Genomic DNA, 22,618 nt, shown 5'->3' with positions numbered 1-22,618 from the left:
TCCAACAGATGTTGGCAGTTTGATCTCTGGTTCCTCTGCCTTTTCTAAATCCAGTTTGTACATCTGAGGGTTTTCTCGATTGACGAGAAGCCTAGCTTAACGGATTTTGAGCACTACTGTGCTAGCATGTGAAATGGGTGCAATTGTGCAGTAGTTTGAACAGTCTTTGGCATTGCCTTTCTTTGGGATTGGAACGAAAGCTGACCTTTTCCAGTCCTGTGGCCACTGCTGAGTTTTCCAAATTTGCTGGCATATTGAATGCAGCACTTTAACAGCATCATCTTTTCAGATTTGAAATAGTTCATTTGACATTCTATCATCTCCTTTAGCTTTGTTCATAGTCATGATTCCCTGATGCCCATGTAACTTTGCATTCCAGGATGTCTTACTCTGGGTGAGAGATCATACCATTGCGGTCATCCAGGTCATTGAGACCTTTTTGTACAGTTCTTCTGTGTATTGTTGCCACCTCTTTTTAATCTCTTCTGATTTTGTTAGGTCCATACTGTTTCTGTCCTTTAATGTACCCATCTTGCATGAAATATTCCTTGGTATCTCTTAATTTTCTTGACGAGATCTCTAGTCTTTTCCATTCTGTTGTTTTCCTCTATTTCTTTGCATTGTTCACTTAAGGCTTTCTTATCTCTCCTTGCTATTCTTTGGAACTCTGCATTTAGATGGGTGTATCTTTCCTTTTCTCCTTTGCCTTTTGCTTCTCTTCTTTCCTCAGCTATATCTAAGGCCTCTTCAGACAACCATTTTGCTTTGTAAATATTTCTTTTTCTTGGGGATGGTTTTAGTCACTGCCTCCTGTACAGTGTTATAAAAATCTGTCCATAGAATGAACAGAAAATGAAATGTAAAGAGAAGAGTCAAAAGAAAATAGAAAACAAAGCAATACCTCCTCTTAACCTAGAATTTTGTACCCAGCAAAAATATCTTTCAAGATATGAAAAATAAAAACTTTCTCAAACAAAAATGTGGGAATTTATTGCCAAGAGACATATATACTCTACAAAAAATATTAAAGGATGGCCTTTGGAAGAAGGAATACGCTACTAGAAAATTCTTGGGTCTGTACAGTAAATAAAGAACAATGGAAATGGAATAAATGAAGATAAAAATAAAGTTAATTTTGTCTTCTATTTTATAAATTTCAATTTTAAAACAGTTTTAAATTTATATAAAGATAGCAAAGATAGTACAGAAAGTTCCCATATGCTTCACAGTCAATTTCTCCTGTTACTAACAGATTAGTATTACAGCTAATGAGTCAATGTTGATAAACTGTTATAAAGTCCATTTATACATTGTTTTAAAGTCCAGAGTATTCAAATACTCTTAGTTTTTAGCCTTATGTCTTTTTCTGTTCTGGAATCCAGTCCAGCATACCATATCGAATAGTAGTTTATCTGGTAGTAGTAGACATAGTAGTCATGTCTTTTTAGGCTCTTCTTGTCTTTTGATATTTATCTAAGACTTTACTTACTTTAGTGACTTTGACAGTTCTGAGGAGTACCGGTCAGATATGCTATAGAATGTTCCTCAGTTGGAGTGTTTCTGATGTTTCCCTCATGGTTAGCCTGGTTTTACACATTTGAGGGAGGAAGGTCATGGAACTAATGTGCCCTTTTCATCACATTATATCAGGGGTACATACTATGTCCATGACTATTGATTACTTTGATCACTTTGCTGGTGTAGTATTTCACTTGCTGCTATTTTTCCCCTTCCCATACTGCCCTCTTTGGAAGAAACTTACTGTGTGAGGCCCACATATAAGGAATGGAGGTTATATTCCACCTTTTTTACTGCAGATTATAGATTATTTGGAGTTCTTCTGCACAGGTTACTTATTGTTCTCTCTCATTTAATCATTTGTTTATATTAATACGAACTCATGTACATTGATTTTATACTTTAGGTTATAGTAGTACTAAATTCTGTTAATATATGATTCTACCAGTGCTGGTTTATTCTGTTGCTCAAATTGTTCCAGCTTTAGCTATTGAGGACTATTCACTTGGTTCCTGTCCCCTTTTATATTCCCTTGTTGTTGTGGGGTTTTTTTAGCAGGGGAAAAGGTGGGGGAGTTACTGTTTTATTTTCTGGTTACTTTGGAATGCTTCAGGATCATCTTGTGTGTTTTTTGCTCCAGTTCTACAATCAGGCATTTCTCTGAGGAACCTTGGCCTGTTTTTGGAGAATGTTATTAGAAACCAAGATCTGGCGGTTTTCCCTCTTCTTACTTGCTTCAGAAGATAGTTGACCCTAAAGCAAGAGTAGTGGCAGTGACTTTTGTGTTTACAGCACATGTAGAAATAAAATATATTAATATTAAGTTGGTAAAAAAGTAATTGTGGTTTTGGATCATGAATTTTACATCATTATAATTAAGCTCAAATATATCTTTATTAATCAAAAGAGGAATCATTATAATCAACACATTTTTCCCAACAAGAAATAAGTTTATTTATTCCTGTAGCATAAAAATCCATGTTTTGGGATTCAGCGAACTCTTGGAAAGCATTTTCTGCCTCTTCCTGGTTGTGGAAGCATTTTCTCTGCAAGAAGTTGTCAAGATGCTTAAAGAAGTGGTAGTAGTCGGTTGGCAAGAGGTCAGGTGAATATGGTGGATGAGGCAAAACTTTGTAGCCCTATTCATTCAACTTTTGAAGTGTTGATTGTGCAATGTGTGGTTGGACATTGTCATGGAAAAGAACTGGGCCCATTCTGTTGACCAGTTTCAGCTGTAGGCATGGCAGTTTTTGATGCATCTCATAGATTTGCTGAACATACTTCTCACATGTAATGGTTTCATCAGGATTCAGAAAACCACAGTAGATAAGACAGGCAGCAAACCACCAGTGACTGTGATCTTTTTTTGGTACAAGTTTGGCTTTGCGAAGTGCTTTGGAGCTTCTTCTCGGTCTGACCACTGAATTGGTCATTGCTGGCTGTCATACAAAATCCACTTTTTGTCATACATCACAATCCCGTCAAGCAATGAGTCGTCATTGTTGCATAGAATAAAAGAGGATGACACTTCAAAATGACAGTTTCTTTTATTTTTCAGTCAACTCCTATGGTACCCACTTATCGAGCTTTTACACCTTTCCAGTTTGCTTTAAATGCCAACCGACTGTAGAATGGTCAGTGTTGAATTCTTTGGCAACTTCTGGTGTAGTTGTAAGAGGATCAGCTTCAATGATCCTCTCACTTGGTCATTGTCAGTTTCTGATGGCTAGCCTTTCTGTGCTCCTCGTCTTCAAGGCTTTCTCTCCTTTGCAAAACTTCTTCAACTACCACTGCCCTGTACATTTGTTAACAGTTCCTGGGCCAGATGTGTTGTTGATACTGCAAGTTGTCTCTGCTGCAAGTAGTAAGTTATTATGGAGGAGGAAATGGCAACCCAGTCCAGTATTCTTGCCTGGAGAATTCCATGGACAGAGGAGCCTGGCAGGCTCCATGAGGTCACAGAGAGTCGAACACGACTGTGATTAACATACACACAAAGTAAGTCATTAGCAAAAAAATAAAGTGAGAATTGTACATTAAAATGATGTATGACATACCCACATTTAAGAATGTGTTCCAATATCAAACAGCAAAGTTCAACAGTGCGAAACCACAGTTGCTTTTGTACCAACCTAATATGATGACAGAGTGGAGAATTAGAAATACACTTTTATAGGTCTTTACACAGGATGAGGTATACATTTGAAGTTTAACTCAAATTAACTGAAAGTAGATATTGTAAACCCTAGTAAAACTACAGGAAATAAAAAGAGGTATAAATGATAAGGCAATAGAGATAAAATGGAAATAAAAATATGCTCCAATATCCCAAGAAATGGGAGAAAGGGCAAAAAATAAAGAACAGACAGAGCAAATGAGATATAGCTAGCAAGATTGTAGATTTTAATCCAACTATACAAGTAAACAGGAGAAGGCAATGGCACCCCACTCCAGTACTCTTGCCTGGAAAATCCCATGGACGGAGGAGCCTGGTAGGCTGCAGGCCATGGGGTTGCTAACAGTCAGACATGACTGAGCGACTTTACTTTCACTTTTCACTTTCATGCATTGGAGAGGGAAATGGCAACCCACTCCAGTGTCCTTGCCTGGAGAATCCCAGGGACGGGGGAGCCTGGTGGGCTGCCATCTGTGAGGTCACACAGAGTCGGACATGACTGAAGTGACTTAGCAACAGCAGCAGCATACAAGTAAACATGGTAATAAACATCAGTTAAAAGACAAAATGTCAGATTGGTTTTTTAAAATAAATAAAAAGGTCATACTATACAATGTCTGTAAGGACCCCACTTTAAATGTAAAGATATAGGTAAAAAGATGGAGAAAAATATACTATGCAAACGTTAGCCAAAAGAAAGCTAGTACAGCCATATTAAGTTCAAACAATGTAGACTTCACAATAAGAAATATTATCAAGGATAAAGAATATTTGCTGACAAATATTTGCCAACAAAGGTGTCTCTAGCCAAAGCTATGGTTTTTCTAGTAGTCATGTATCGATGTGCAAGTTGGGCCGTAAAGAAAGCTGAGCACTGAAGAGTTGGTGCTTTTGAACTGTGGTGCTGGAGAAGGCTCTTGAGAGTCCCTTGGACTCGTATTGGACTGCAAAGAGATCAAACCAGTCAATCCTAAAGGAAAACAGTCCTGAATATTCATTGGAAGGACTGATGCTGAAGCTGAAACTCCAGTACTTTGGCCACCTGATGCAAAGAACTGACTCATTGGAATAGACCCTGATGCTGGGAAAGACTGAAGGCAGGAGGAAAAGGAGATGACAGAGATTGAGATGGTTGGATGGCATCACTGACTTGATGGGCATGAGTTTGAGCAAGCTCTGGGAGTTGGTGATGGACAGGGAAGCCTGGCGTGCTGCAATCTATGGGGTCACAAAGAGTTGGACATGCCTGAGCAACTGAACTGAACTGAACTGAACTGAAAGAAGACTATTACATATTCCAAGAAATATCTTTAATGTGTATGCACCTAACAGTAAACATTCAAAATACAGAAAACAAAGATGATACAACTAAAAAGTAGAAGAGAAAAATCCATAATTATAGTTGGAATATTCAACACTCTTCTCTCAGTAGTTGATAGAACAAGTAGGCAGAAAATTCAGTTAAGGATCTGGGTGACTGAGAAATATTTAACCAGCCTGATGTAAGAGACATTTATAGAACCCTTCACTTTGCATAGCAGAACATACGTTTCTTCTTTAGGGCACTTGCAACATGCCTTGGGTATCCAGTGTCATAAAACCTCAGCAAATTTCAAAGAATTGAAATCATACAGATTACAGTCTCTGACCATAATAAAATCAATAACAGAAAAACAACAGGGAAACCTCCACATATAGAAATTAAAGAATATGTTTTTAAATAGCTCCTGGGTCAAAGAGGAACTATCAAGAGAAATTTTGAAATCTATAGCATATCAGAATTTTTGAGACCAACTAGGAGGAGTTTTGAGAGGGGAAATTCATAGCATTTATAATAGAAACGAGAAAGGTCTCAAATCAGTATGCTTTTACTTTAGGAGAGAAAAAAGAGCAAACTTAACCAAAAGGAACCAGAAGAAAAGGAAAAAATGAGCGGAAATTAATGAAACTTAAAACAGACAGTAGAGAAAAGGAGTCAGACCAAAAGCTAATTCACTGTAATTTACCATGTTAAAAGAATTCCACTTTTATTCATAATAAAAATAACTTTCCCAAACCCGGAGAAGAAAGGAACTTTTTTAACCTCACGAAGACTGTTTTCAGAAATTCTGCAACTAATATACTTAATAAGGGGAAACTTCAGTCTTTTAGTAAAATAATAGTAGAAACTAGATAGTGATGTTTTAGTCTCACCACTCACATTCAGCATTATACTGGAAGTCCTGGATGAGGCAGTAAGGCAAAAAAATTAAATGCATACGTACTGGGAAGGAAGAAATTAAACATTATTCATAGAAGATATAATATGTAGAAAAGCATAAAGAACCTACCAAAAAATCTTCCAGTGGAAGTTTCATATTGGAATATGAAATTTTAAAATATCATGTAAACATTACTCAAAAGATACCTACAAATCTAACCATATGATTTTCATGCTAAAACTATGAAAGATTGTTGAAAGAAACCAAAGAGCCAAATACGTTGTTTTCAGTTGCTAAGTTGTGTCCAACTCTTTTATGACCCCATGGACTATAGCCAACCAGGCTCCTCTGTCCAAGTGATTTTCTAGGCAAGAATACCAAGGTTGGTTGCCATTTCCTATCCAAGGGATCTTCCCAACCTAAAAGGATCAAACCTACATCTTCTGCATTGAAGGCAGATTCTTTACCACTGAGCCACCAGGGAAAGCTACGTCAAGATGTTATTCCTTCCTAAATTGGTTGGAAGATTAAACACAACCCTGGTTTACATCACAGCACAGATTTTTATAGGTATCAGCAAGCCAGTTCTAAAATATGTGTGGAAAGGCAAAGGAACTACAATAGCCGGTACAATTCTGAAAGAGAACAAGATAGACTGACACTTCCTGGTTTTAAGACCTAGTGTAAAGCTGCAGTAGTGAATGTATGGGGGACTTCTCTGGTGGTCTGGTGGCCAAGACTCTATGCTTCCAATGCAGGGAGCCTGGGTTCAATCCCTGGTCAGGAAACTAGATCCCATGTGCTGCAACTAAGACCTGGCATAGCCAAATAAATAAATATTCTTTAAAAGACGGTGTGGTACTGGCAAAAAGATGAGCACCGTAGGTCAAAGAGAGCCCAGAGAATATATTCAATTGGTTTTTTACGAAGGTAGTAAGGCAGTTCAATGGAGTAAGGATAGTCAGTACAACTAGTGGTGCTGTAGCAATTTGGCATCAGTATGCAAAAACAGAACCTCAGTGTAATTCATACCTTATACAAAAGTTAACTCAAAATGTATTATAGATCCAAATGTAAAACACAAAACTGTGACACTTTAGAAGAAAACATTAGAGAATATACCAAAAGCATAGTCCATAAAAAATGAATATATTGCTATTTATCAAAGTTTAAGATTCACTCCATGAAAAGGCCCTGTTCAGAGAATAAAAAATCAGTCTACAGATTAGGAGAGAATATTTACAAAATCAGCGATCTAGTAGAAGACTTGTATCCAGAAAGATACAACTGCGTACCTGTGAGGCTAAAATTACAAAAACAAAACCAAAAAAAACAAGAAGTGCCAAGTTCTGGAGGATGCAGAGCAACAGGAATTCTCATGTATTCCTACTTAGAATGCAAAATAGTAGGCCTGCTTCAGAAAGCAGTTTGGCAACTTCCTATAAAGTTAAATATGTATTTGTCATACAACCGAACAGTCTTGCTTCTAGAGAATTTACTCAAGTGAATTGAAAACCATACTTACACAGAAACTGTATTTTTCACTAATTTCCCCCAAAGAAAACAACAGAAACAACCTTCTAGCAGCTGAATGCATATACACACTGGTACATCTGCAGAAAGGAATATTGCTCAGCAATTAGGAAAAAAAGGGATGAATTTAATTCACGACAATATAAATGAATCTTAAATGAATTTTGCTAATTGAAAGAAGCCAGATCCAAAAGATATGATTACATTTATATTTCATTCTGGAAAATGGAGAACAGGTAAGTAGTTGCCAGGGGTAGGGAGAGAAGCCGACTACAAAAGCAGTAGTATAGGGAGTGTTTGAGGGGATGTGATGCTGGAGTGTTGGATACATGAATCTATGCTTTTGATAAAACCTACAAAACTATACAATACAGAGTGATTTTTTTTTTAACTGTATGCAATTAAAAAAATCAACCAGGATTCCAGGGGAAGCCAAGATGAAATACATGAATAATTATTAAAAATGAGTGATATGATATGGAAGGGGATGAACTGGTCTAAATAACTTTGGAAACTATTGCCCAAGATGGTAAATTTGTTACACACACACAGACACACACACACCCTTAAATAAGTGAATATTATACATTGTAGATAAAGCCAGGTTTTTTGAGAAATAAATTTTCAGTTAAGCAAGGTGAATGGGAAGATTATAATGAGCCCTATTTTTCTGGATTGTAGTTGGAGGTTTCAGTATAAATGTATTTTTTTAAACATATATACAGATAGATAGATACAAAAGTATAGATGTGTGTACACATGAATTCGAATACATCTGATATTTCCTCACTCTGACTGCTGAGTCTTAAATCAGTGACACTTGGAAACCGAGCACACCTAGCCCTCAGGTCCTAGTTTCTAAACACCATTCTCCAATGAAAGGAATCAAGCCTCCTTGCAGAAGTGATTGATTGTAGAGCTAGGGCCAGAAAAATGCACATTGATCCGGAGGTGCCAGCAGATAAGGAAATACATGTCAAGTCACAGGAGCCAACCTTTCAGAGGAGCGCCCAATGGCGAGATCTAGAATAATTTAAACAGCAGAATAAATAATAATATTGGATTATAACAAAGAAAAAAAAAGTGAGACTGTTACTTATTGACTGAATAAATAAATGGAGAAGGGGCAGCTGTTCCTTAGAGAGGAATTGTAATCAGTGCATGTAGAAAGTCTTGCTTACAAGAAATGGGGGACAGAAAGACCTCTGTGCCTGGGAGCCCCCACAGGGCCCTACTCAGTTTCAGACTCTTCACAAAAATTAACTCAAAATGGATTGCAGACCAAAATTTTTAAATGCAAAACTCTTAATATTCTTAGACAATAATAAGTGAGAAAACCTAAATGACCTCGGGTATGGTGATGCATTTTTGGATATAACACTATAGGCATGATCCACACAAGAAATAATTGCAGAAGACGTCAAGAGAATGAGAAGACCAGCCAAAGACTGGGAGAAAATACTTACAAATGACACTTCCAATAAAGGACTTCTACCCAAAATATACAAAGAACTCTTTAAGACTCAACAATAGGAAAACAACTCAATTATAAAATGGGCCAAAGACCTTAACAGACAGCTCACCAAAGAAGATATATAGGTGAAAAATAAACATATGAAAAGACATTCCACATCGTATGTTATTAGGGAAATGCAAAATAAACAACAGTGATATACTCCTACATGCATGTTAGAATGGCCAAAATCTGAAACAGAACACTAAATGCTGGCGAGTTTGTAGAACAATAGGAACTGTCGCAAATTGCTGGTGGGAATGCCAAATGGTAAGCCACTTTGGAAGACAGGTGACGTCTTAACAAAACTGCTGCTGCTGCTGCTAAATCACTTCAGTTGTGTCCAACTCTGTGCGACCCCACAGATGGCAGCCCACCAGGCTCCTCTGTACCTGGGATTCTTTAGGCAATAATATTGGAGTGAGTTGCCATTTCCTTCTCCACTTAAAAAACTAAGCATACTTTTACCATATGATCCAGCAGTCACATTTACCTGCATAAAAACTTGCACATGGATGTTTATAGCAGCTTTATTCATAATTATCAAAACTTGGAAGCAACCAAGATGTTTCAGTGGGTAATTGGATAAACTGTGGTACATCCAGACAATGGAGCACTTTTCAGTGCTAAAAGAAATAAGTGATTGAGCCATAAAAAGAAATGGAGGAAAATTAAATACATGTTACTAAGTGAAAGAAGCCAATCTGAAAAGGCTACCTACTGCATGATTCCAACTATATATGACGTTCTGGAAAAGGCACACTTTTTCTTTTTTTTAGTAAAAAGATCAGGGGTTGAAAAAGGGAGGGATGAATAGGCAAAGCATGGAGCATTTTAGTGCAGTGAAATTCTCTGATATTATAATGGTTGATACATTTGAACAAACCCATAGAATTATGCAACACCAAGAATGAACCCTAATGTAAACTAGGGATGTTGGGTGATAATGGTAACAAATGTACCACTTTGGTAATGGGGAAAGCTATGTATATGTGAGTTTATGGAAAATCTCTGTGTATGCCCCTCAATTTTGCTGTCAGCCTAAACTGCTCAAAAAATAAAGATTTAAAGAAAGAAAAATATTATTGGATTATAACACAAAGAATTACAAAATAGTGAGACTGTTACTTAGTGATTGAATGAATAAATGTAGAAGGGACAGCTCTTTGTTAGAGAAGAATTCTAATCAATGCATGTAGAAAGAATGAGCGAAATGGCAAATCACCATTATAATACGACAGTGCAGACCTTGAAGGCAAGGTCAATGGATGAGTACTAAAGTTAGCAAAAATTTAAGGAGAAACAGGATATTTAATAAACCTCAGAATGTCACTCCCCAAATAATAGTTGATTATAAAAAGAAAAAAAGTGATTTTTATAGTAGAGAATCCTAGTCATTTGGTTTGTCTTTCAGGAACTGGATGTGGAATACTGCCACTATTAGAAATAAACACTATAGGAAGTTTCATTTAAGGCATAGAAATATGTTTATAAGAATTGTAATAAATTGCAAAATTGATGGACAAACTACAAGTTTGACATTTAGCAACTTGTCAGTTATCTTGGTCTTTTTTAAGAGTTCATGAAGCATCTCTGTGGAATTCTAAAATCTGCCGCAGAAGCTATCAGTATTTACACTGTTATCCCTGTAAGTTAAAGTGAAAACTGAATACACACACACCCATAGTATTTTGTTGTGTCTTAACAGTTGGAGATGGGTGAAGATATCTATAACAGAACAGTTGAAGAGGATTTTGCCATGTTTGAAACAGCAGTTTATAGGCCAGGTAGTTATTTTTCAGAGTCAGTAATGAGCCTCACTCCTCTTTCACACTGTTGTCTGCAGATAAACCTGCTTTCAGATTGGGACTTCATGCATCACTGATGCTTATAAAGATATCTTTTGCAGATTGACAGAGAAGCTTGACTTACTCAAGTAAAATAATTTTTAAAAACTAGTTGGATTATTTTAGCATATTAATATTTTTATATGTGTAGAAAGAAAAGGAGCAATGTTTCATTCATCTCTTTTCTGTATGATTTATCAATTCATTTCTCCTCTCATTTTCTTTATTTAGGTGATTTATCAGTTCATGTCTCCTCTCATTTTCTTTATGTGGCTTTTCTCCATTGAAATTATTATACTCATTTGAAAATTATATTTGCAAATGATAAATATATAAATTTGTAAAATTATTATACTTATTAACAAATATTTGAGTTCTTATTGTTTCATAATACTGTGTTAGTTACTGTGGGAAAAAAGAAAACATAATTTCTGCCCACCACAGAATTTAATTAAGATAAATGTACATGTGTAACCAGGTAGGGTAGGGATGGGAGGATTTAGATGTAAGTATTGGGCAAATTCCAGGAGATGGTGAAGGATAGGGAAGCCTGACATGCTGCAGTTCATGGGGTCACGAAGAGTTAGACACAATTTAGCGTTTGAGCAAACAAAAACAAAAAATAGCGTTGGCGTTCTCCAGATTCCAAACAGAAACTAGTTTCACAATTAGGAAATCCTTTTATATGTTATCACAGCATGGCATAAGAACAGAACAAACTGGGGTAGGAGGGTCTTTAAATACTGGCCCTAGAGAATTTAAAAGAATCTTTCCTGTCTTTTGAAGTCAGCTACAGGTACAGAGACAATAAATAACGTATATTTGTACTCACTGCCTATGTAATCATCTCTTTAGATTTCCAAACAACTCATAGTGTTCAGATAACAAGCTTTTCTAAAGAAGTATTTTATATTCAACTACCAACAGTCTTAGTAACTCTCTTATTCCTCTTATGTGCTGAGTGCAGTCGGAGGAAGAGGAATTGGAGTTGGTGAGTGTGGGTTTCTACTTGAATGGAATTGAAAAAAATATGGAAAGTACTAATTCTTTTCAGTGTTTTTATCTGAGTAATGTTCCCTTTATTACACAGATTTTTTTTTTCTTGCTGTTAAATACTGTCCAAACATTTTGAATAACTGAACCAAGCACTGGTACTGCAGAATGTGGTTTTTCTACTCATAATTATGTATCTTGACCTGTTTTATTTGTTCTGGAAACTTTGGAATAGAGCCTTTATAAACAATAGCTGTCCATGATCACAAGACATGTTAAAGAATTTTTTAGGAAGATATAAAATACCTTATATAGTTCCCCAAATTATTAATATATTTTTAGAAAATGACTTCACCCTCACAGTTCCTCAGATTGTAACACACTGTCTTGTGTTGTTTCTCTTTCTTTCAAAAAGATTACATCATTTTTGGTGAGGTCACCTTTTTCACAGAGTTAGAATTATTTCATCCTGCATGAGACAATCTGAACCACAAGGGGGTTCCCTGTTTATTAAAACGAATGTCTTTAATTGAACATACACAAACTTCCTTTTTTTCTATCAGAAGATATTCTGTCCTTAATAGTAGCTGTTACTTTTTTTCAAAAACAAATGATTTCTATTGGCTTTTCTTCTAGAAAATAAATTTGACTAAAAATAACTTTCAGTTGCTCTTTGGGAACTAAAACTCAAACCTCACAGAACTGATCTTCTGATTTCAAAGTCAGCTGCTAATTAGGTGACTTTAAGGGAACTAAAGACACGAAAATGTTTAGTTTTTAGCATGGACAGGGGTTTAGATTGCATGAAAGCATGGGGGAAAGGCATCTGTTCGTTTTACATTTTATTATTACATATATATGCATGCTGGTATGTTTTGCACAGTTTGTTTCTTTTCAAATAAGGTTGTCTGTGCTCTGTCCTTAAAATTAGAGATTCTTCTTTAACTTTGTGATCACTCTCACAGTTTTGGATGTGGTTTCACATTGGGTAACTGAAATACACTGAAAGTGATGAAAGTGAAAGTCGCTCAGTCGTGTCTGACTCTTTGCGACCCCAAGGACTATACAGTCCATGGAAATCTCTTGGCCATGGAATTCTTGTGGTGTTGGATTATATCATGTGCAGATTTTAAGTATCTTTTGGGAAAATACTTTACTTACTGATACAATAATGATTAGCAAATGATAGTTTAAATAATTTGTCTTAGATTAAATCTCACTATTTATACTCTTAAGAATTTAATCATGAATGCTTCCTTGTGAATTTATGAATTATCTAGCAGTATGTTGCCCTCTAGTGGCTGTTGAAATCAATGCCATTGAGATTATGAGCCTTGATGGGTAGAACCAATATATTGGAGTGTCACCGTTTTACAGACACACACCACCACCGCCACCCCATCTTGAGGTCACATTAGGAGACTTCCGTGGAGGTGAGGGTAGGGCATGGATAGAACCAGGCTAGACCATGTCATACTGTGTTTTTCACCTAGTATTTGACTCTTGAAGTTTCAGTGACAAAATTTGTGAGAACAGATCTCTGTTCTCTCAAAGTAGATCTCTGTGTCAAAAATTCACTAAAATTTTTAACTTGATGCTGAGACAAAAATGTATATTTAGTTGTTATATGTTGACTTTTACATTCCTTAAAGTATACCCTCAATTACAAAATCTCAAAGGTAAATTTCTAAGTATTTGAAGATTATAAAATCTAGCACATAAAAATACTTTTGATTAAGAAACAAATATTTAACCAAAAACTGTAAATAGTCATTGATATTCTCTAAAACTTAAGCTAATTCAAATTCTAAAACTTATTAAAATGCAGAGCTCTGTGTGTAGAACCAAATCACAATCAGAGACACAATCTGTTAGAATCTAGAAAGTTGTTCAAATTGGCTTGAGCTCTAGAATAGAATCATGAGTGGCTCTGACCCAGAGTGAGTGCCCTGGAACCTACACTAAAGGCCCGTTTAGAGCCAGGCTATAAAGATGCCTTTAAAAGTCTTGCAATTCTAGAACAACTCTCCTTTCTGACAGCTCCAAGGGAATAGCTATGGATCAGAAGGAATAACTATATTTACCTTAAAAAAAAAAAAAAAAAAAGCCAGTTATGTAGAAATCTTGGGCCAGAGAGTATCTTAGAACAATTTAAGGATATATGTTACATTTCTGAAGTACTTAATTTATCAAAGCACTTCTTACTGTTGCCTTACTAGATTCTCACAGTAGCACTACCGAGCAGCAGTGCAGTGATCACCGTCTTCTCTGCTTTGGAGAGGGTCAAGGATTTTTCCAGTGCTCAGGAATTAGTGAATCTGGGGCAAGAATCAGGCCAGTATAGCCTGAGTGGTCTTTCTAATATCCTCTAAGTTAAGATTGGACAGAAAATACAAACTAAAAAGAAATAAAGCGAGATAGGAAATGTCTAGATCTCACCGAAGCTCTCCAATCTGATTGCCATTTGAAACGGTAATAGAGAAGACTGAATGGCGCCCTGCTGTCTGTAACCTCAGGGGCACTGAGCTGCACTTCGATATGGCGTAGGTCCCCTACATGTCACTTACCAGGCTGTAACTTCTTCATTTAGGAAAAATAATCCTGGAGTTATGCTTTCGCCTTCTTGTGTTCTAACCACATGGAACTTGGAGTCTCTGTTTCGCTGATTCCCAGTTTTAGGACGTGTTTGCTGGAGGCAGCATTGTGAGAAACTGCTCTTTCATATCCATACCCTTACAGAATGGTGACTGTCTTAAACTGACTTGATTCTTCTGTAGTTCATTTTGTTTCACTCCCACTGTAGATGGGATGCTATGTAGATGCAGTCGGTCAGCAAGCATTTACCGCTGGTCATCCGCAGCCCTATCAGAAGTATTATATTTTATTTAAAAACTCTCTACTCAAAGCTTCTCCATTCATAAGCGTCCAGAGAAGGGATACATGGCTGAGTCTGCCATTAAAAAACAGGTCAATGGCGGATGATGGGAGAGGCTCTGCATGTATAGGGTCAGGGAGTATATGGTAAATCTCTGTACCTTTTCATCAATTTTTCTGTGAACCTAAAACTGTTCTTTAAAAAAATCTTAATAAAAATTTATATCTAAATACATACACATACACATATTTGTGTGTTTACTGCAGGATCTCAGGGAAGGAAATATGAATACAAGCTGCAGTTTAGTAAGCTATGACTTAAAACCCTGTTAACTTGTAAATCCAGCAAATAGAAGTAGTTTTGAACTCTCTTGGACTCTCATGGACTTATAATCTTTATATACACAGATAACCTTGTTATCCTCAGGTATTTAAAATCTACACATATCTTACTTAGGTAGGGTAGCCTGGCAGTCTTTATAAGTTGGGGCCTCAAGTCCTCATTTATGTTAGCATATAAGTGTTATCAGCTCTAATGCAAGTTTCTATTTTAAGGATGTATCTCTGACATCAATAAACTCTCTGAAAAAGGCACTAGGGGAAAATGAATGATTAATGCAAAATACATCCCTTAAAATTAAATATTTAGTTATTCTCATTAGTATTTTTAAAGTTTTCACATGATCACTTGCTTCAGGGAATGATGTTCACATCATAAAACTGTGAAAAATGTCACTTTTAAATTGAACATTCTATTTTAAATATTAAGCTTAAATATAAATACTCATAGAATAACACTTTTTTCTACTCTCTCACAGAATACCCAAAGGATAAGCAGTTCTCAAGCGACTCAACCCCTAGCTACCCCAGTGGTGTCTGTGACAACTCCAAGCCTGCCTCCGCAGGGCCTGGTGTACTCAGCAATGCCGACCGCCTACAACACAGGTGAGCCTGCCCTGTTGCCTTTTGTGGGGTTTTTTCCTTTGTTTTGTTTCAGTGTGTGCTTTTGTGATTTAAAAAAATATATATTTATTGAAATAAATTATTTCAAGTTTCTTAGATTCACAGTTGGATATGTTAATGAAATACATGCTAGTCTTGAAAAAATTACACAGTACACATTGATTATAGAAAGATTCCCCAGCATGAACTTCTGCTTACCCCTGAGAGACAACTAGCTGTTATCAAATTATGACACACAGCAAACGGAGCAAAACAGTTGGTGTTTTCTGTGTAGTTCTTGTTACATAGCATCTCACTCTTTCAAGCTTTTGAAATAAGATGTTTTTCTGTATGCTGTGTCAACCTACCTTGGGAAAGGCTGCATCCCTTGGGACCTCAGGACTCAGGGAGGTGGATCTAGGTAACTGTGTCAACAGGTCACATTTTCCTCCATGTGATAGCCCATCTGGTTTATACTGTTTGTGCCTCGAGGGCAAGACCAGGAGCTTTCTTACTTCTCTTCAAAACCAGTCACTCCTCACCTCTGAGGTGAGCTTTTCACTCATTCATGTAATTTAGACTTTTCATCCACAAATACCCTATTTAGAGAGTATATTAGGTAAGTTTAAAAATACTGCAATGATTGGAGGGGTGCTTTCACTGTGTGGAGAGCCCAGTGTATGACGGTTTCTCTAGATGTGCCATTTAGGGATTGGCAGAGGACACGTTGGGGAGCTTCCCTTTCTCACTAGCTGAGCCAAACACCTGATGCCTCAAAAGGTGGAGGAGCGAGGGAAAGAGTTAAAAATACCTTGCCAGTTTTTCAGAGACCACAGGGCAGGGCATTTATTCTTTTGTGATTCTGATAAATAGATGAATAAAGATCATCTAATTTCAGACTTCAGGGTAAATGCTGTAGCACAGTCTTTCATCCTGATCTGTGGAGCTCCCTGAGGGGTGCAGAGCCATTGGTACATTTGATTGCTGCTTTAATTCCAAGTAGTTCTTTTAAAACAAAAACAACTTTAAATGGTTTTGTTGAAAAGAAAGCTTCTTAGGAAATGTCTACTACCTTTTCCAACAGTCAATATTTTAAAAAATATCCAAATCCATCAACTAAATCTAGAGTAAACTCAGGGATTATATGTTCATAGAAATTCTGTTTCATTGCCCTGGTCACCAGCTATATGAGCAACACTAGTCTAGGGACATACATTTTCTCCCAGGTTTATTCTGGAAAAGGAGACATACCCAAGCTGGTAACCTATGGAGGGGAAGTCCTGAGTTGTTGAGGTTACCAGTTTATACTGTGATCTTGAGAAGGTGAGGAAAGTAGAAAATTTGTGAGCTAGAATGTTCAGAGGAGCGTTGGCCAAGGAGATGGTTCTTGAGCTGGGTGTCACCATTACATTACAGTTTACCGAGCATTTCATGACAGGTTTTTCCAATAGAAAACTTATATACCCCACTATATTTGTTTTTAGAAATGCCATTGGCTTTAAAGAATATTTTTTCCAAAATCCAGAAGGAATTACCAAAACACAGAAATGGAGTCACATTCTCTTGAAACCATCCCTTATCAGTCTCACTCCTGTAACTACTTACTTCTCTCTCAGAGCACCTGTTCTGTTTAATGTTACCACATTATCTTTAATGTATTTATCTTTTTAAAACATGCATCTATAATTTGTCTTTCATTAGTATATCAACTACCTTTCTGTACATAGTTAAGAATCAAACAAGTGCCAGTCAGTCAGTACAGGGATGAATAAGTGAGCAACATTTCAAAAAGTACAGTAGTTCTGTGTCGAGGAATCATATAGACACTTCCTCATGCCCGTCTGTAAGATCACTCCCAGCTTCTCAACTTATTCATGGATCCATTCAGCACAGATACAGAGTGTGTTCTGTGTGCCAAGCACCGTGCCAAGCACTGGAAATACACAGGAGCACACAGTTAACAATGGAACGTAGGGTCTATCAGAGGAGAAAGACACAAGACAAATAGCTCTAGGAGTAACCTATCACCTTCGTGTTAAGGGCCATACTGAAGCTTTGACCTGAAGAGGCTTCAACCTGCCTCAGCCAGGCAGAGTAGGGAGAGTGCTCCAGAAACGGGGAGCACTGTATGCAGAGACAGCAGGAGCATGGCTGATGGGTCTGGATGGCTGTAGAGTTGAAACCACAGAGGCAGGTTGGGATGCATACACCTTGCTGAGGACTTTTGGACATGATCTTGAGAGCATTGGGAAGCCATAAAAAGGTTTTAAGCAGAGCGGTATCATGACTATATTTGTTTTGTATGATCACTTAACTACAGCACTCATGGGGCCACCACACAAGAGCCTACTATGATAGTCCAACTGATGAGTGCTAATGGTGTGAACTAGGCTGGTGGCAGTAGAGACGGTGAGATGTGGGCAGGCTTGAGAGACAGTAGCTAGAATTGACTAGACTTGATTGTTGGTGGAGAAAGTAAGTATCAAGGGTAACACCCACAGATTTCTGGCATGAACAGTTACAGGAGAGTTGGTGCCATTTACTACAGAGAGGCAGGTTTGGAGGAAATTATGAGTTCAGTGGGGTCATGTCAGACTTGATGTGTCTGGAGAGACATCATGACAAGTAGACATGTCAAGTGGGTAGTTGGAAGGATGTGGAGGCACTGTAGAAGGTGCAGTGTGATGGACCCCCCGACTCAGCTTCTGTGGGGAGGGGCAAGGCAGTGTTAGAGAACAGTGACTGAGAAAAGATCCCAAGCTACAGCTATGCTGTTTAAATTCAGTTTCTTTTTTAAAATGCTCATTCACTAGGGAGACTAATTTCTTTAAATACTTCTCTCAAGACATAGAAAAGAAGTTAAAAGTAGAAGAGCTTTTGCCACCTCTCTTTAGAACTAAATGGAAAAAAACAAATGTCAATGTTGAACTGAAATAACTCTACATATGAATGATAACTAACATACTATGTCTTGGCCAAAATGATGATGACTGAAGCGTTTATGTCTTGTAACACAAAGTTTTTTGTGAACTTTGACTTTGCATGCAATCAGGGATCTTTGACAGTTCCTGTACTTCGAAGAAATGCAATTAGTTAATTGTATGATAATGAATATACTGTCTATGTCACTAAGCTTGACAGCCCGGGAAAAGGGGTCCTGAATCTTTTCTGCTTCCCCTGTACTTCAGAAGTATGAGACATGCTGAACTAGTTGTAGTCAGGATGAACTGGAGTGTTTTCTCTTTGTTCATGAGGGTAGTGGTGGGCATATATATTTTAAATGGCAATTGTATAGGAATATCTTCTAGTGACAGCATTTTTGTTAATTCTGTTTACAATCCTGGAATAAGTATCTCAACTTTTTGTGAAATAATAAGCTATAAATATTTAGTACAAAATTGAAACCTCTTTTACTGAAATAATCCCAGACAACTGAATATAGCTAGGTCCTAGAAACCTCCCAAAAGAAAATGTTTTGTCAGTTGTAGACCATAAGCGTGTTTTTAGCTTTCCTGGTGGCTCAGTCAGTAGAGCATCCGCCTGCAATGTAGGAGACCCGAGTTCTATCCCTGGCTTGGGCAGATCCCCTGGAGGCGAGGGCATTGCAACCCACTCCAGTATTCTTGCTGGAGAATCCCCATGGATAGAGGAGCCTGGCGGGCTTGTTGGACATGACTGAGTGACTAAGCACAAAGGGAGTTTTCTGATGTTACGAAGTACCTGGCTTCTTTCAGACTAAGAAAAGTTTGGGCACAACTATTTGAAAAGCAGGTGTTGCATGGTCCTTTTCTTACACACACAAGGAACATTTTCTTCTTTTTTAGACTACTCACTGACTAGTGCAGATCTGTCAGCCCTGCAGGGCTTCAACTCGCCAGGAATGCTGTCTCTGGGACAGGTGTCCGCCTGGCAGCAGCACCATTTAGGACAAGCAGCCCTCAACTCTCTCGTGTGAGTAACTGACTAGATGTTTTCACCAAACCTCTACCTATGCTTCCCAACCTGTGTCTCATTCCACTGGTAGAAGAAAGGTAACCTGAAGGTATTCCGGCCTACCTGCCACCCTTCTCTTTCCTTGTTTTGGTTAACATCAACAGACGGAATAAGAAAATCCATTAATACCAACCAAAACATCAACATTAAGCTGTACCCGTTGCTTTATCCCTGGATCGTAGGGAAGGGTGGTAGGGGCTGGATTTCTTACGTATGGGTCAGACTACGGGGGATTCATGTGGTTGACCCCAGTCCACTGCACACATTGTACCTCTCCAGGAAGGGTTCGCAAAAATGTTCCTTACAGACAGCATGGAAAGGGATTACAGTGGTGCTCAGGTAGGACAGGCATCACTAGCAGGAGGAGAAGGAATGGTGTTTTGGTAAAACTAGAATAGTCAGCCCAAGGAGAAGCTGGAGGAGAACAATCCAGAAGAGGGGACAGCATAACAGGTTAGCTGTGTTGCTCCTGTCAGGACACGTGGGACTCCCAGCCTCTTGGCCTAAAAGTCCCCAGAGAGGCTCCCTGCATCCTGGTAGCTCCACAGTACACACTGTCGTTGGTCATCAACTTGGGAACTATGTCATGGAGAAATGGCCAGGGTATCTGAAGGAAATCTCTTTGCTTACACAGGGGTTTGGCCCTCGGGCGTGTGCAGAGCATCCTAAATGAGTACACTAAAAATAGCCGTGCAAAGGCAGGCGCAAAAGGCTTGGTACTCAGACTGAGGAAAAGGCGTGTGCACACTTTACTGTGTCCTCCTCTGAGCCACTCACTTAGCCTTTCTGAGACTCATCTGGAGAGTGGGGTGACGTGGCTGCCTTCTGAGAGCTGCTGTGAGCGTAGGTGGCAGGTGCTGTCACAGAGGCAGAGCAGAGGGGAGAGGGAGTTGGGGTTGGGGTGCCACTGTCCCTCTGCCGCTTTGGTCCCCGCGCGTCAGTCACTGACACTGTTTGGGAAATTTCAGCCACAGAAGTACCAAGATTTGGGTAACAGAACCAGCCACTAGACATCTTGACTGTACTCATTTCTGTTTTTACCAGGGATATGTTATTTTTTCTGTGTGAAGCACTGCAGGAAACACCAAAACTGGTCTTGGGGAGTTCTGGCAGTGTTTCAGACCCTGGGCTCTTTGTCAGTCAGGTGGTATCTGTAGTAGCCCGTTCATGCAGATGCACTCACAAACCAGCTGTCTAACAGATCTTTGTTTTTTTCCTTCAGTGCTGGAGGGCAGTTATCTCAGGGTTCAAATTTATCCATTAATACCAACCAAAACATCAACATTAAGTCAGAACCAATTTCACCTCCCCGGGATCGAATGACCCCATCAGGCTTCCAGCAGCAGCAGCAGCCACAGCCACAGCCGCCGCCGCCGCCGCCTCAGGCCCCACAGCCGCAGCCCCGGCAGGAAGTGGGCCGCTCCCCTGTGGACAGTCTGAGCAGCTCCAGCAGCTCCTACGACGGCAGTGACCGGGAGGATCCGCGGGGCGACTTCCACTCTCCCGTTGTGCTCGGCCGGCCCCCAAACTCTGAGGACAGGGAAAGCCCTTCCGTAAAGCGGATGCGGATGGATGCATGGGTGACCTAAGGCTTCCAGGCAGGTGTTTGTACTTTGTGTTACTGCAGTGAACTGCTCTACATATCTAAACTGGTAAATAAGGACATGAGTTAAATATATTTATATGTACATACATACATATATATCCCTTTACATATATATGTATGTGGGTGTGAGTGTGTGTATGTGTGGGTGTGTGTTGCGTACACAGAATCAGGCACTTACCTGCTAACTCTTGTAGGTCTGCAGGTGTGTGTACCACGGCAAACAGAGCACCCTGTAGGCAGAGTCTAGTCTGGCACTTCCTTGGACTACTTGTTTCATAAGATAACCAGTTTTTGCAGAGAAACATGTACCCTATATATAATTCTCCCACACTAGCTTGCAGAAACCTAGAGGGCCCCTACTTGTTTTATTTAACTGTGCAGTGACTGTAGTTACTTAAGAAAAATGCTTTGTAGAACAGAGCAGTAGAAAAGCAGGAACCAAGAAAGCAATACTGTACATAAAATGTCATTTATATTAATTACCCAACCTGGCATGGGTCTCTATTGCAAAGAGGTGCATGGGAAAGGGCTGTTGATATTAAAAAACATTACAAAAAAGCCCCACACATAACTGTTTTGCACGTGCAAAAATGTATTGGGTCAAAGAAGTGATCTTTAGCTAATAAAAAAGAGAGAGAATAGAAAACACGCATGAGATATTCAGAAAATATTAGCCTAGAGATATAGAGCATTAACCGTGAGTTAATATATTGAGTATAATGGGACTATGTCAAGTTTCTTTTTACATTCATATCATAAAATTAAAGAAACTGATTTTAGCTCGTGTATATTTTATATAAAAGAAAACACCCTTATAAATTGATGACTATATGTAAAATTATATTCACTACTTTTGAACACATTCTGCTATGAATTATTTATATAAGCCAAAGCTGTATGTTGTAACTTTTTTTTTTTTTTTTTAGAGAATAGCTTTATCTTGTTTTAACTTTTTAGTTTTATTTTGAGAGGGGGAAAAAAACAAACAAAAATATCTTGCAAGCAGAACCTTGGAAAAAAAAAGCCATGAACACTTATTATTCTATATGTAAATTAAAAGTTGAGCCAAACTCTTTGTGTATATAGCATCTTAAATATATTATCACCTTTGATGTAAGTACCTATGTATTGTATGGTCACCAGATTAAAAAGTATATTTTTGTGGATTGCCGCCAATTTAGGGGGAAAAGGCGAGATCCTTATTAAGTAGAGTATTCACTGTTTAATATTTACTATTTTGTTAAATATACTGTACTTTGGATTTTAATTATTGGCCCAGTCTTTTCAGAGGATTGTATAAAGGGGTTTCTCCCCTCACTGGTGGTGAATGTGTGATGTTACATTGTAATCTTTGTGCAGTATGGGTTGAGCATTATTATATATTTTATATGTGTATATAGATAGCAAAGTGGCAAAAAAAAT

At 38.1% G+C, this 22,618-nt stretch overlaps 1 protein-coding gene across 4 annotated transcripts in view; it reads left to right on the top strand.

The window, feature by feature from the left end:
* MEF2A (myocyte enhancer factor 2A) overlaps positions 1 to 21,270 on the top strand; it is a 183,225-nt gene extending 161,955 nt beyond the window's left edge. For 2 of the 4 annotated variants that reach the window (XM_052659375.1, XM_052659376.1), the window contains exons 8-11: positions 11,756 to 11,779; positions 15,474 to 15,600; positions 19,422 to 19,548; positions 20,813 to 21,270. In XM_052659375.1, coding sequence (XP_052515335.1) covers positions 11,756 to 11,779; positions 15,474 to 15,600; positions 19,422 to 19,548; positions 20,813 to 21,179 — 645 coding nt within the window. In that variant the 3' untranslated portion in view covers positions 21,180 to 21,270. The remainder of the gene's footprint in view (positions 1 to 11,755; positions 11,780 to 15,473; positions 15,601 to 19,421; positions 19,549 to 20,812) is intronic. The other 2 variants (XM_052659377.1, XM_052659379.1) reach the window with 1 other exon arrangement.
* Positions 21,271 to 22,618: the final 1,348 nt, after the last annotated feature.

Source organism: Budorcas taxicolor, chromosome 21, assembly GCF_023091745.1.
Source record: "Budorcas taxicolor isolate Tak-1 chromosome 21, Takin1.1, whole genome shotgun sequence".
Lineage (NCBI taxonomy): Eukaryota > Metazoa > Chordata > Mammalia > Artiodactyla > Bovidae > Budorcas > Budorcas taxicolor.
The sequence above is the reverse complement of the archived record's forward strand: the minus strand, read 5'-3'. Positions and strand labels throughout refer to the sequence as shown.